The sequence below is a fragment of the Lutra lutra genome, chromosome 9 (genome assembly GCF_902655055.1).
Source record: "Lutra lutra chromosome 9, mLutLut1.2, whole genome shotgun sequence".
In the NCBI taxonomy this organism is placed as follows: Eukaryota; Metazoa; Chordata; class Mammalia; order Carnivora; family Mustelidae; genus Lutra; species Lutra lutra.
The window spans coordinates 30,214,267-30,229,556 of record NC_062286.1 but is presented as its reverse complement, the minus strand read 5'-3'; the positions used below and the strand labels follow the sequence as shown (position 1 = coordinate 30,229,556).

General features: G+C 42.3%; 1 protein-coding gene across 1 annotated transcript in view; it reads left to right on the top strand.

Annotated features, from left to right (window-relative positions):
• The first annotated feature begins 720 nt into the window (after nucleotides 1–720).
• The window catches only part of TTC27 (tetratricopeptide repeat domain 27), a 175,459-nt gene continuing 160,889 nt past the window's right edge, over nucleotides 721–15,290 (top strand). Inside the window, exons 1-5 of the mRNA XM_047746251.1 lie at nucleotides 721–1,039; nucleotides 2,209–2,386; nucleotides 2,780–2,909; nucleotides 9,128–9,268; nucleotides 14,823–14,925. Of these exons, the coding sequence (XP_047602207.1) occupies nucleotides 952–1,039; nucleotides 2,209–2,386; nucleotides 2,780–2,909; nucleotides 9,128–9,268; nucleotides 14,823–14,925 (640 nt within the window). The 5' untranslated portion in view covers nucleotides 721–951. The remainder of the gene's footprint in view (nucleotides 1,040–2,208; nucleotides 2,387–2,779; nucleotides 2,910–9,127; nucleotides 9,269–14,822; nucleotides 14,926–15,290) is intronic.

Below are 15,290 nucleotides of genomic sequence, written 5' to 3'. Positions count from 1 at the left end.
TATTTGACAGAGACCACAAGTAGGCAGACAGGCAGGCAGAGAGAGAGGAAGGGAAGCAGGCACCCCGCTGAGCAGAGAGCCCGATGTGGGGCTTGATCCTAGGATCCTGGGATCATGACCTGAGCCAGAGGCAGAGGCTTTAACCCACTGAACCACCCAGGCGCCCCTCCTTACACTTTTTAAATAAGTTATTTATTTATTCTATTTAGTTAGTTAGTCATGTATGTGTGTAATCTCTACACCCAGCCTGGGGCTTGAACTCACTTTGCGGAGCTCGAGTAGCATGCTCCTCCCACGGAGCCAACCAGGAGTCCCAAAACTCTCCTTACAGTTTCATTCTAAGAATAAAGACCTCTTCTCTGCGCAGGTGGTTCTTGTGTGCTGGTCGACTCCACTTCAGAGGGTCTCTAATTTCCTGGAATGTACCCGAATGTTGGTAGCAAGGGCCCACATGCATTCTGCGTGAAGGACCTTGGTTAGGTAGTCAGGGGGATTCTGATCCAAAGAAGTTTAAGAACCCAAGCCATAGGCAATTCCTCTAACCTCTTGGCAGCACAAGAGCATCCCTTCCAGCCGCGTTTTAATCCGGTCCTACACCTCTTAGCACCGCTCCCCCTAGGGCGGGACTGAGATTGACCGCGCCCTCCAACCCGCCCATTCCCTGCTCGGGGCGGGGCATCTCTACTGGGCATGCTCAGTACTAAGGATTTGAGTCGGTCTCCTAGGCGGAAACCCGAGTCGGGTGTGTTTTTCCCAGGATGTCCCGCGCTGCTGTCATGGCCGCGTCCATGTGACGATATCTGCACATGGACTCTTAGAGCTGTTGGTATATTCATAGGATCTGTCGCCACTAGATTTCGGCATCTTTGGACCCTCTTCCTTTCACTTTCTTTTGTTGACTCCCGAGTGACCCTCGTAGAACCCATTTTGGCTGCAGCGTTGTCCAGAGTGATGTGGATACCCGAGCTGGCAGTTTTGAGGGGCTTCCCCACTGAGGCTGAGCGGCAGCAATGGAAGCAGGAGGGAGTCACCGGTTCAGGTGAGCAAAGCGAACCTGTCAGGAACGGAGGCCAGCGTGTGGACTGTGAGGGGAGAGTGGTGCTGGCTGCGTTCTCATTCCTCCTAGTTTTGTTTTTCTGCCGAAATCTAGCTGATCCCTTAAAACTTTGGGTTGTTGCATCCTCGATGTGGTGGGCGGGGTCCTCTGGGTTCATTGCCTAGGCTCAGTGATAACGATGGCGATGTCAGCTACTTTTCTAAGTCCCTAACATTTAATGTCATTTAATCCTTATAATAGACATTTAAGATAGATACTACGTTTAGTTCCTTTCTGCAGGTGAAGACGTTTAAAGACAGATTGTTTAAATAATTTATTCCAGGTTCCATAGTTGGTAAGCATAAAAACTGAAACGAGGCAGCAAAGATAAAATTCTTGTGAACAGTATCACATTTACTGGAGAGGAGGTGTTAAAAGCATATTTACTAGTGATAAATGTGAGATAAAGGCACACCTGGTTGTGAGATTTTAGACTGGACCTGGAAGAAAAACAACAATTTAGCTCAGTATCTAAGTGGTGTGTGTGTGTGTGTGTGTGTGTGTGTGTGTGTGCGCGCGCACACATGCAGTAGGTGCTTCGGGAGAGAGGTAGTTTTTGAAGTCAGTCTGGTGATCTGGTAAAGTTTCATGGAAGAAATCAGATGAGTTGAATTTTGATTAAAGGGTAAGATGTGGAGAAGAGCTCAGCAGGAGAAATCACAAATGTTAAAGTGTGGAGGCAGGAATGTGTATGGGATATTTCAGGGACAATGAGAGAACCAGCTGTTCCTCAGCGAGTATAGTGGGGACAGGAGAAGCCAGATTATAAAAGGTCTTAGATCCCTGATTGTGGAAACTTCTCTGTTGTCAGTAAGAATCTTTCGAATTCTCAGAAGGATGGTAATATTTACTAACGAGGAATATTATTCCTGTGTCTAACTTCTACCTTGCTGCTCATTATATGGATGAGCTGCTAATGTAGAAGTGACGTTCATAGAATACTGGGAATTTGCTCAGTGCTTTGTGACTAATGTATAGTAAGCATTCTAAGGATATACATTTTCTTTCTGCATACTAAAATGTAAACTGGTTGATTTACCTAGTAGTGTTATCCTTTACAGTATGAAAAAAATTGGCCTTTTAGATTATTGAACTAATTTTTTATATTGCAGAGAGTGGATCCTTCTTACAATTGCTGCTAGAAGGGAACTATGAAGCCATATTCTTAAATTCATTGACTCAAAATATTTTTAACTCAACAACGATGACTGAAGAAAAGATAGACGGCTACCTGGAGAAGCAGATAGTAACGTTCCTGGATTACTCAACAGATTTGAACACAACTGAAAGGTAGAATTTTGTTTGAAATTTTCACAGAGTGAGACTGAATACATTTACCTTTGCCAGCATAAGAGAGTGGTTTTAGTTGTTGTTGGAAAACTTGTGCTCTCCAGTATGGCAGCCACTAGTCACACATGGGTGTTGAGCACCTGAAATAGTGCAACTGAGGGACAGAATTTTAAATTTCATTTAATTGTAACTAAATTTAAAAGAGCTGTATGTGGCTCATGGTTATAATATTGGACATCGAAACATAAATTGTTGGGTTTCAGAAATTTTGTTTTGTGGTACTTGGATAATCTCTATAAATGTTCATTAATATTTTACATTTTTCTTAGTAAAACTGAAGTGAAATTGGTTGTGGTTATATAGTGGTTCATATTTTTTTATTCTTATATGCAGACAACAGCTGATATTCCTAATTGGTGTAAGCAGTTTGCAACTTTTTGTTCAGAGTAACTGGACGGGGCCTCTTGTTGATTTACAACCTCAGGATTTTTTGCCATCCATTTTGTTCCAGCACTTCAGTGAGGTATGCTTCTTAGAAATATCGTATATAGTTATTATTGTGTTTTTTTTTTTTTTCTTTAGGAACTCATCTTTATAAACTGGAGTTAATAGTAAGTAGGAAAAAAATACGACTTTATAGCTTGTACAAAATGTACTAAGAATCTTTGGTCGTTGATCAGATTTTCAGGTATTTCCAGAAGGTCCACTGTCAGGAATGGAATTAGAGATAAGTGTTAATAATATGATGGTAGAGGGGCTCCTCGCTGGCTCAGCTGGAATGTGTGACTCTTGATTTCAGGGCTGTGAGTTTGAGCTCTGCTTTGGGCATAGAGCTTACTCTTTTTTTTTTTTTTTTAAAGATTTTATTTATTTATTTGATAGAGATCACAAGCAGGAAGAGAGGCAGGCAGAGAGAGAGAGAGAGGAGGAAGCAGGCTCCCTGCTGAGCAGAGAGCCTGATGTGGGGCTCGATCCCAGGACCCTGGGATCACGACCTGGGCCGAAGGCAGAGGCTTTAACCCACTGAGCCACCCAGGCGCCCCAGAGCTTACTCTTTTTAAAAAAAGATTTTATTTATTTCCAGGGAGAGAGAGTGAGAGTGAGAGAGTGAGAGTATAAGCAGTGGGAGCGGCAGGCAGAAGGAGAAGAAGACTCCCCACTCAGCAAGGAGCCTGATGTGGACTCAATCCTAGGATGCTGGGATCACGACCGGAGCTGAAGGCAGACTATCAACTGACCGAGCCACCCAGGTGTCCCAGCATAGGGCTTATTTAAAAAGATAAAATAGGGGCATCTGGGTGGCTCATTCGGTTGAGAGTCTGACTCTTTTTTGCAGCTCAGATCATGACCTCAGGGTTACTCTCTCAAATAGAAAAATCTTTAAAAATCAATCAATCAATAAATTATATTTAAAAAATCTGATGGTGGAGGTAGATAAAAGAAGTAGAAAAGCAGCCATAACCTGACAGCCACAGTAATTAGCTCTGTACACATCACTGTAGTGAGTCACTACATTATGTTGCAGTAGAATAATTGAAATTTATAATCCTGGCTCTAAATCATTATTGAAAGGCTAAAAGATCTTCTGTATCTTATATCTAAGAAGGGAATCGAATCTGTACTTTACAAAGGTTTTCATCCACAGTGATTAAAGTAAAATATCAAAGATTATGTCCCTTAAAGAGAAATGCTTCAGTTGCTTAGAAATTTGCTTATATGGAACATCTCACCCCCTCTGTTATTGGGGATGAAACAGTTTCTGCCTCTTCAGCCCTGTAGTGTAGGTTAAAAATTCACCAAATAGTCAAAGTCCTAGTGTTTGTTGAACACAGATATGTGGGGCAAGTGCTTAATTCATGTGTTTGGTCAATTTGAATATCCTAGAGATGAGAACACAGAAGCTCCCAGTGATGAAGGAAACTTGTCAGAGGTGTTATAGCTGGGCACTTGGGAGCCACTTTTTCTGGGTCCAAATCCAGCCCTCCTTCTGCTATATTTGGGTAGAAGCCACCTGTAAAGTCAGATGACAATTCAAGGCAGTACAGATATAGGTTACATGAGAGGTTTGGACTGTAAGAATATTGAAATTAACCAAGAGATGTGCGGAATGAGAATTTTGCCAGACAGTTTAGCTGGCCATGGATAGGGAGTTGAACTGAAGGGTGCTGAGCAAATGGACAGGTGGAGAGAAGCGGGAAAGGCAGTCTGGGTGCAGTCCCATGAGCGGAAGTTCAGAGGCGGGAAGAGCGCGGTGGGAGCCGGATGTTTTGAGCCTACTGGAGAAGCACCGACAGGCCAGACTTCATGGGATTCAGGCCAGATTGTAGAAAACTTTGAGACCTTGATTTTTTTTTTTTTTTAATTTATTAGAACTACCTCATACATTCAAAAAAAGCATACGAGGTATATGGAGTTTAAATAATAAAACTCCTTTGTTTCTACCACCCTGCTTGAGAGAGAAACATTAGCAACATTGTAGAACAGAGCTTCCTGACCATTGTTCCCCAGATGTGGAGCCCCTCTGCCATTGCAGTGTCTGTGTGGGACCTGGCTGGGGTGGGGACAGACTTTGAACTGGTCTCTTCTGGTCGGCAGCTTTGCTCGTTCCCTGCCGTGCTCCACTAATCATAGTGTCTTCTGCGTGTGCTGTGACTTGGAAAGGGTTGCAAGTATTGGCTTAGGAGGTCCCCTGTATGTGCTTCCTAATGGCGTCCCCAGACCCCCTTTCCCATGAGCCAGTCCCATGAATTTCATGTTAATCATTCCATTGCTTTTCTTCATAGTTTCAGCATCTATGAAACTCTAGAAAACATTGTTTAGTTTTGCCAGTTTTTGAACTTTAATGAATGAAACAAACTGTGATTGTTCTGTGACTTGTTTTGCTAAATGGTGTATTTTTGAAGTGAGACCATTATTCATTTTTACTGTTGTATAGTATTCTAATTGTATGATGGTACTGGAGTGTATCTGTCTCTTCTACTCTTGATGGCCTTATGGTATGTTTCCTTTATCCCCCCAATATATTACTTACAGTGCTTTCAGGAACAAGTCTTCTGGAAATCATTTGCTAGAATTTCAAAGCACAGCCTTCTGAAAAAATGACTGTTTGGTACAGTGTACTAAACGGAGGAGGCTGTTTTTACTGGCCCTTGGGCTGTAGGTGACATCCTGAGGGCTGAGAGGATGATCTTTTAATACGTGTGTAAACCCTTCCCAGAGCTAGGGAGCTCTGGTGTGGTATATAGAGATGCGAGAGGAGTTGCTATGCTCTAGAGTTTATGCATGTTCAGCTCTTCTTGGTAATGTCCGTTTCTTTGACAAATAAACAAATAAAAATCTTTAAAAAAAACAGAGAGAGAGAGAGAGAACACAAGCAAAGGGAGTGGCAGGCAGAGGGAGAAGCAGACTCTCTACTGAGCAGGGCCTTTGATGCAGGACTCTGAGATCATGACCTGAGCCGAAGGCAGAGGCTTTAACCCACTGAGTGACCCAGGGGCCCCTGTCAGGTTGTTTTTAAAAGGAATATTCAACTTATCCTCTTTACCAGCAGTCTAAGAATTTGGAAGATGGGGGAGTTGAAGTTTTTAAACACGTCAATATTTTCTAATGGTCATTTTCTTGCGCTGATTCATGTTTTTCAGCCCTTGTGAAGCACAAATATTTGTGAATATACTTTATGGTTATGGAGTATGGTGACCAAAGCCAAATTCATTTTCCCTGCCTTTAACTTATGACCTTGTCATTTTTAACGATGACATCTGCGGCTAACCCGTCTCAGAGGAATAGCACTGAAGGTCCATGTCTGAGCAATACTGGTCACCTCCCACACAGCAAGGTTGATCTTAGTAATATGGTTTTATGGTAAATTTATCTCTGGCTTCCAGATGTTGGAATTTTTTTCACTATTATGTGATAAATACTTACATATTTACATGTCATATGCTGTCTTGACTGAGGAATTATTTCTAAGAGTTGTAACCTTTGCTTTGTCTGTTTTTATTGAAGGTATAAGTAATCCTCTTTAAAAACAGACCATTTCTCCAAACCTCTGGAAACAGATTAAGAACTCATTTGGAATATCACTGTTATATCTCGGGGGTAGGCAGAGGCCGATTTACTTAAGCAGAAGATAGAAAAGCATTTTATTTTTTCATGATGATGCAAGGTAGCACTGGGAAGAGAAGTGTATGTATTTGGCTACTCCTACCTTCACTCATTTATTTATTGTCTTGTTAATACCATCCTCAGAGAGTTTTTATTTTAAAGATTTTATTTATACATTTTAGAGAGCGAGCGTGTGAGTTTGGGGTGGGGAGGGACAGAAGAGGGAGAGAGAGAGAATCTTAAACAGACTCCCTGCTGAGTGTGGAGCCAGACAACAGGGCTCTCTCTCATGACCCTGAGATCATGGCCTAAGCCAGAATCAAGAATCTGAGCCACCCAGGTGCTGCCCATCTCCAGAGAATTTTGAACCGAAGAGTAGGAGGTTTAGTAACCAACCCCTGGCTCTGAGTGTCAGAGGTAATGATACCCACGTGGTATACCATGGGCAATCTCTTTGTATAATTTTTTTGTATACTAAATTGTTTGTTATTTATCTTTAGGGATTTCATTTAGAAGAGAATGATCTAAATTTGTGCTAAAACATTTAGATGTATTTCTCATTTCAAAGTAATTGGAATGTGGATTTTTTTTTTTTTTAAAGACATTTATTTTAGAGAGAGAGAAAGAGGGAGCAAGAGCAGGGCAGGGAGGGGCAAAGGAAGAGGGAGACACAGAGAATCCTCAGGCAGACTCCCCATTGAGCGCGAAGCCTGACAAGGGGCTCGATCCCATCACCCTGAGATCATGCCCTGAGCTGAAGTCAGGAGCTGGCCACCCAACCGACTGAGCCATCCAGGCGCCCCAGATTCTTTAACCTTTTTTTTTTTTTTTTGAGGTTTTATTTATTTATTTATTTAACAGACAGAGATCAGAGGCAGAGAGGCAGAGAGGCAGGCAGAGAGAGAAAGGGGGAAGCAGGCTCCCCGACAAGCAGAGAGCCTGATGCGGGGCTCAATCCCAGGACCCCAAGACCATGACCCGAGCTGAAGGCAGAGGCTTAACCCACTGAGCCACCCAGGTGCCCCCCGATTCTTTTCCTAAAGGCATGTCATATCTTCTTGTACTTCACCAGTTTGGTTTGGACTTTGGGAAATAAAGGTGGTTAAATCTTTATTTTGACATCTTTGTATGAGAAGAGAACTCGCTGAGGCTGCAAGACACAGTCTGGGCACATGAAGCAGATTCTTCTCCCAAGTTCCTAAGTGAGAATGTCCACTGGTGTGGACCTTCACTCGGAGCTCTCACAAGACACCTTGGGCTCATTGTGCCTCAGATTGGCCTCTGGTGAGGGTCTCCTCTGCAGAGGGAGAGGGAGAAGCAGGCTCCCCGCTGAGCAGGAGCCCAATGTGGGACTTGATCTCAGGACCCTGGGATCATGACCTGAGCCCAAAGGCAGTTGCTTAACTGACTGAGCCACTCAAGCGTCCCTCACGATAGTTTCTTAATTATTGAAGTTAAAAAAAAATTCCTTTGCCCTTAGTGTAGATAATGATAAACTTTATTTGTGGTTTGGTGGTTCTCTTTCATGTTAAGTTTTTATTCCTCTATTATACTCCTTAATGATGAAGGTAGGACAGTGGATGAACCCACAGCTATTACTCTCTTGGCTATATTGAGTACTTCAACAACATACTGACAGAGGCATTATTTGGATTATTTAATTTAATCCTTACAAGAAGGATTAGGTTCTGTTATTTTATTTTATAATTAATGAGGCTTCAGGTAAAAAATTTACCTATGCCCACAAACTAATAAGAGGCAGAAAAAGAACACTGTCCTGTGTCTGTGACGTTAGAGCCCATGTTCCTAGTGGGTAAGCATTCCTGCTATTTTGTGGCAGCTGGCAAAATTATACAGTACACATCTTGGAAAACACAGGTAGGGCGTCTGGGTGGCTCAGTCGGTTAAGTGGTGCCTTTGGCTTAGGTCATGAACCTGGGATCCTGGGATCAAGCCCTGATCAGGCTCCTGCTCAGTGGGGAGCCTGCTTCTCCCACTCCCTCTGCAAAAGTAAAAAATAAGATAAAAAATAAGAAAACACAGGTGCCGTGTCCACTGTAGAAAATCTCTGTTCAGCCAAGGAGTGGACTTTTCAAAGGCATCCCTTTTTTTTGTAGCCTTCTGTTCCCACTGGTCCATGCCAGTCAACAAGGTCTCTGATATGTGAGACCTTGTTGGCTGTTTGACTTAGGAATTACGGAGCAGACCTCCTTTGTAATGACATTTGCCAGCTAATGAAGCATATATGAAGTGTGTTTAATATAAGTACTTTAGTAGTAGAGTCATGCTTTTTATTGAGATGATACTTTTTAATAAGTAAATCTGTAAAGAATGAAGCAATGACACTTTGTTATAAGTAAATCTGTAAAGAATGAAGCCTCTTTGATACTAGCATTTTCTCGATTTCATGGTTCATCTAAGGTGCAGGCATATAGGCAGCTGTCGGCCAGGATGGCCCGCAGTCATGGGTCCCCAGGGCCATTTATAATGTTAGGATTCTGTCCAGTGCCAATTGCTGTGTGCTGGATTGATGCCTTTGTTTCAAAACTGAGTTAATTGGAAAATATGTTACTACAAGACCTATAAAGATTAATATTTTGTTAAATTAGGTCATCTTGGCTTATGTATTTTTTTCAGGTCAAAGGACTGGATGCAGCTGTTCTGAATCTGCTTGTTCTAGATGGTGAATCAGTCTACAGCCTGACCTCAAAGCCTATCCTGCTCTTACTAGCACGAGTTATTCTAGTGAATGTGAGACAGAAACTGACAGCTGTTCAGGTAAGGAGAGACAAGAAGGCAGTTGGTTCATGCCCAGGCATGACTTTTGTGCTGGGTAGCATCACACTTCAGGAGTGATGCTGCCAGTGTTTTGGTGTGTTTTCTAAGTCTTCTTTAGGTATTTCAGTTTAAAATCTGGTGAAAATAAACAAAAACATTTTCCCTTTGTGAGATTCATCTAATACACAATGATATCATATTGACCCTTTTAGAGGATTCTGTAGATATGTGTATGTGTGTGTGTGTGTGAATATAAATGTTCAGTACTCTTTTTTTTTTTTTTTTAAAGATTTTATTTATTTATTTGACAGAGATCACAAGTAGGCAGAGAGGCAGGCAGAGAGAGAGGGGGAAGCAGGCTCCCCGCTGAGCAGAGAGCCTGATGCAAGTCTGGATCCCAGGACCCCAAGATTGTGACCCGAGCTGAAGGCAGAGGCTTTAACCCACTGAGCCACCCAGGTGCCCCAAATGTTCAGTACTCTTATAGTAGATTATAATTACTGTTTCCTGGCTCACATCCTACCTTGGTTCATTATTTGGGTTGGATTTAGTGGAGCATTTATTGAATGTCTCTTACATCATTTCTTTCTTTTTTTTTTTTTTTAAGATTTTATTTATGTATTTGACAGAGAGAGATCACAAGCAGGCAGAGAGGCAGGTAGAGAGAGAGGAGGAAGCAGGCTCCCTGCTGAGCAGAGAGCCCGATGCAGGGCTCGATCCCAGGATCCTGAGATCATGACCTGAGCTGAAGGCAGCGGCTTAACCCACTGAGCCACCCAGGCGCCCCTGTTACATCATTTCTTAAAGATTATTCATTTAGGGGTGCCTGGGTGGCTCAGTGGGTTAAAGCCTCTGCCTTCGGCTCAGGTCATGATCCCAGGGTCCTGGGATCGAGCCCTGCATTGGGCTCTCTGCTCAGCGGGGAGCCTGCTTCCTCCCTCTCTCTCTCTTCCTGCCTCTCTGCCTACTTGTGATCTCTGTCTGTCAAATAAATAAATAAAATATTTTTTTAAAAAAGCTTATTCATTTATTTAGAGAGAGAAAGCCTGTTCGTGCATGCACACATGTGAGCAGGGGAAGGGGCAGAGGGAGAGGGAGAGAGTAGCTCAAGCAGATTCCCCACTGAGTGTAGAGCTCTTGATGGGGCTTGCTCTCAGGATGCTGAAATTATATACTTTTCACATGTTGCAAGATTCTCTTTTGTGTTTTTTTCAGTGGTTTTAAAGTGTAAAACTGGGGACACCTGGGTGGCTCAGTCAGTTAAACATCTGCCTCCGGCTCAGGTCATAATCCCCAAGTCCCAGGATCAAGTCCCGCATTGGGCTTCTTGCTCAGCCGGGAGCCTGCCTCTCCCTCTCCCTCTGCTTCTCTCCCTACTTGTGTTTTCTCTTTGGCTTCCTCACTTTCCCTCTCAAATAAATAGAACCTTTAAAAAAAATCTACAAACTGTTAGTTCTTGGGGTGTACAAAAACAAGGTGTAGCTGCAGACTGTAGCTAGCTGACTCCCATTCTGACTTTGGCGACTTGACCCATGTTACCAGATATAATAAATCTAAATTTTATAGGAAACCTCCCAATTTCTAAGTATGGGCTGAAAAATTTTGAGAAACACAGTTTTTAGCTGGCAGAATATATAGACTTGGTCTGTACTGTATAAGGGCTTATTTTCCTAAATATTTCAGTTTAGACAAAGAAAAGGTAAAGAGGCAAGTTTTGCCTCTGTTGCTGACTGTCATGAAAACCAGAGGAATTGGAATTACTTTTAGTAGAAGGGGTTTTACTAGATGAGTTTCAGTGTCAGGTAGACATAAGGTCTTATCCTTGATTTTTTTTAGCCATGTTTGCTTGAATTAGAAAATTTTTCTGGAGTTGATCTGACTGAAATGCTCTCTTACAGAATGACTAGTACTTGGCTCTAAATCAGGTGTCACCAAGGCACAGAGCTGCCAAGTGGCATTATTTTCTTTCTAGTGAGACTAGAGTCATTAATGAGCGAGTGAGACAGTTTTAAATTTTGTTGGTGGAAAACTTTCATCTAAAATTTTGATAAGCATTATTTTTTAAGGATTTTGTTTATTTATTTTTTTTGGAGATAGAGAGCGTGCACTTGAGCAGGAGCAGAGGGAGAGAGATAAGCAGACCCTGCTCTGAGCACAGAGCCCAAAGCAGGGCTCGATCCTGTGACCCTGAGATCATGACCTGAGCCGAAATCAAGAGTTGGACACTTAACCAACTGAGCCACCCAGGCGCTCTGTTAAGCATTTTTTTAAAAAAAGATATATGTAGTGTCAACTTAGGAGAACAAGTGGGTATGCTAACTGCTGGTTGTAGATATCCTACTTGGTAGGGTTGGAGAGACAAGGTACTTGAATTGCTTGGCAGATGCTAAACAACTTCTGAGCTGGGCTTACAACCCTGTTTTCTTGTTACACGTCATCATGCCAAGATCGCTTTGTGTTGAAATCTTGCCTTTCAGTGAAGTCACAAAAGTTCTTTCTTCTTTGGATTTGTAATATGTCATTTTCTAAACGATGATATAAAAATGACTTCTTTGATAAGTGAAGTTAAAATGAAAGAAGTGTCCTCTCTCTATCCAAGTTAATTTTAACCTTTTTAAGTTAGCTTTGAGTAGGCTTACTTGTAAACCATGTATCAAGTTGTTCACTATGATATTTTTGTGGAACCGTAAAAGAAGGTGATTTTTGCCCAGTCCTCTAATCTGTGATATATAGGTTAGTATGAGTAGGATGTAAATGTTGAGTAAAAAGAGTCTTGGCTTTGAAATCAGACCAGAGTTTGTCTGGCTCAGCTGCTATAATAACTGTGTGACGTTATGCTATTTAATTTCCCTGGAATATCAGTTTTCTTATTTACAATTATTTTAAAAATGGAGGGCGCCTGCTTGTCTCAGTTGGTAGATCAGGTGACTCTTGATCTTGGGACTGTGAGTTCAAGCCCACGTTGGGTGTAAGAGATTACTTAAAAATAAAACAATGGAATAAGCTAACAAAATTTTTTGCGTGCCTTTTTGTACACTTATGCTTCCTGCCTTCTAGGAGGTTATTGACTAGTGACTTTCTAATCAGAACATTCTGTAATAAGTGCTAAAATCAGGACACAGGATCTAGAAACTAGAGCAAGGCTTCAAGTTTCTTTTTTATTAAAGCGTCAGATTTTCTATTAAGCAGTTCTTGGCAAATAGATAAGGGCTCTTTTATTTTCTGACAGAAAAATAGGCTATGCTTTCTCTATCTTTTTCACACTCTTCCTCCCCCTAGGTAGAGATTTTGGCTTAAGAGTTAATGTATAGGGGCGCCTGGGTGGCTCAGTGGGTTAAGCTGCTGCCTTCGGCTCAGGTCATGATCTCAGGGTCTTGGGATCGAGTCCCGCATCGGGCTCTCTGCTCAGCAGGGAGCCTGCTTCTCTCTCTCTGCCTGCCTCTCTGTCTACTTGTGATCTCTGTCTGTCAAATAAATAAATAAAATCTTTAAAAAAAAAAAAAAGAGTTAATGTATAGGGGTGCCTGGGTGGCTCAGTGGGTTAAGCTGCTGCCTTCGGCTCAGGTCATGATCTCAGGGTCCTGGGATCGAGCCCCACATCGGGCTCTCTGCTTGGCAGGGAGCCTGCTTCCCTCTCTCACTCTGTCTCTGCCTACCTCTCTGTCTAATTGTGATCTCTCTCTGTCAAATAAATAAATAAAATCTTAAAAAAAAAAGAGTTAATGTATAGATCTGCTGTTTAAAGGTTCAGTATCTGATGCTATATATATATATGTATATATATATATATATATATATATTTTTTTTTTAAGGTTTATTTATTTACTTGAAAGCGAGAGTGCATGAACAGGGGGAGGGACATGGAGAGGGAGGGGAAGCAGACTCCCCGATGAGTGGGGAGCCTCATGCGGGGCTTGATCCCATGACCCTGAGATGCCGACCAAAGCCGAAACCGAAACAAAGAGTCAGACACTTAACCGGCTGAGCCACCCAGATGCCCCTGATGTATGTTTTATTTATTGATTGATTTGTCAGAGAGAGAGAGAGAGAGCGCACAAGCAGGCAGAGATGATGTATGTTTTCTTAAAAGGGCAATCTCTGACTGGCTCTAACTTCCCATGTCTAAAAAAGGAAAGGGTTTGCTGCCAAACCTGAGTCGCTTGTTGCTGGGGTGGAGACTGGCACCGAGGCAGCAGAGGACAGACTTGCTCTTTCCTGTATGGGCTTCTGTATTGGCTTGTTGCTACGTAGTTTTTTTTTTTTTTTTTTAATAAGGATCACTTTTTTAAGTGATTTTTTTTTTTTTTAAGATTTTATTTTTATTTAGAGAGAGCGTGCAGGTGAGCAGGAGGGAGGGCAGAGGGAGAGGGAAAGAGGGATTGTCCAGCAGACTCTGCATTGAAAGTGTGGAGCCCAATGTGGGGCTCCATCTCACAACCCTGAGATCAGGACCTGAGCCGAAACCAACTGAGCCATCCAGGATCAAGTATTTTATTTTATATTTTATTTTATTAAAGATTTTATTTATTTATTTGACAGAGAGAGAGCACAAGCAGGGGGAATGGTAGGCAGAAGGAGAGGGAGAAGCAGCTCCCCACTGAGCAGGGAGTTAAATGTCTTGATCCCAGGACAACCATAACCTGATGCTTAACTGACTAAGCCACCCAGTCACTTCCCCCCTTTTTTAAAAAACTGTGATAAGGTAAGAACAGCATCAGACAATAGAGAAAAACCTACTGTAACCTCAGCCTATCAGTATGAAATGTAGTCTCTGTCCTCAGAAATGTTGGAGTCAGGGGGAGTTAAACTCTTGAAACACAAGCCCTGTCCAATGTGGTGCTGACTTCCAGGAATAGTGTACAAGTTCCAAGAAGCGAGACACCAATGTGTGCCACCCTCATGAGAGAAGTCTTCATGGGAGGGTTTCACAAGGATGTGGAAGGGATTGTCTTAGTTTTGGAAAATATTGAATCCAAGGTAATTCTTACAGTGTAGTTTGTGCAAAATACTGCTTGGAGCAGGATGGAGAGATGAGCAGGACGTGACTTCTATCTTACTGAGTAGATGGTGGACAACACTGAAAGCTGACCTCCGTGAACGCAGCGGGATGTGTTTGCACTGGTACAGACAGTGTGCTAGAATTTCAGGGGAGGGAAAAAATAAGCACTTGCCCCCGGCCCCTTGTCCACTCTGCCTCCCGGAGGAGCCGCTGTGTGGGCTACGGCACCGAGGGGGTGCCACAGCGGACGGGTGGTGACAATGGCAGACATTTTAAAGAAAGAGATAGTAAGCTCTAAATGGCAACAGGAAGCCCAGCTGGCTAGAAACAGAGACTCTGAGAGGATGGAGGAGGTGGGTTATTCTTGCGGAAGAGGGAGAAGCGGATTTGGGTATTACTACTGAAGACCTAACAGTGGATGGGTAAGTTTGTTGAAGAGTAAGTTTAATTTCACAGATGTGTTAAAAAAATTGTAAACACTAATGGCAGTTAATGTAAAAATTGTTTTTCAAAGAGGCTTTTATTTTCAACTTACGTGGTACTTTCTTTCCCTAGAGTTTGCCGTGGTGGACGCTGAGATGTGTGAGTGTTCACCAGCAGTTACTGGAGGAGCGCTCCCCGCAGCTCTCTGCTCTTGCTGGAGACTGTATCGAGGAAGGTACGGAGCAGACTTTGTCTGATGCTGGCACGCAGCTCCGGGCTCATTTCTCAGCTGAGACAGTCCTTTTCAGTTTGGGTCTTTTTTTTTTTTTTTTTTTTTAAATAGGTCATAGTAACTTTCTGGTTGAGGTTGTTTCTTTTTTCCCCCCTATATTTCTGGGTGTGGAACATCACAAATTATTAGGGTGTCAGATTATAGAATTTCCTTTTGCCTTTGAATTTTAGAAGAGGTAATCACTATCATTTATATTACCTATGCAGAAAATGATTTGTTCTATGCAGGTTACCATGATTCTATCACAAATTGCTTTAATGTATTTTAGTATTTTCTTTGTTCTTTAATCTGAGAAGCCTTTTTGGAAA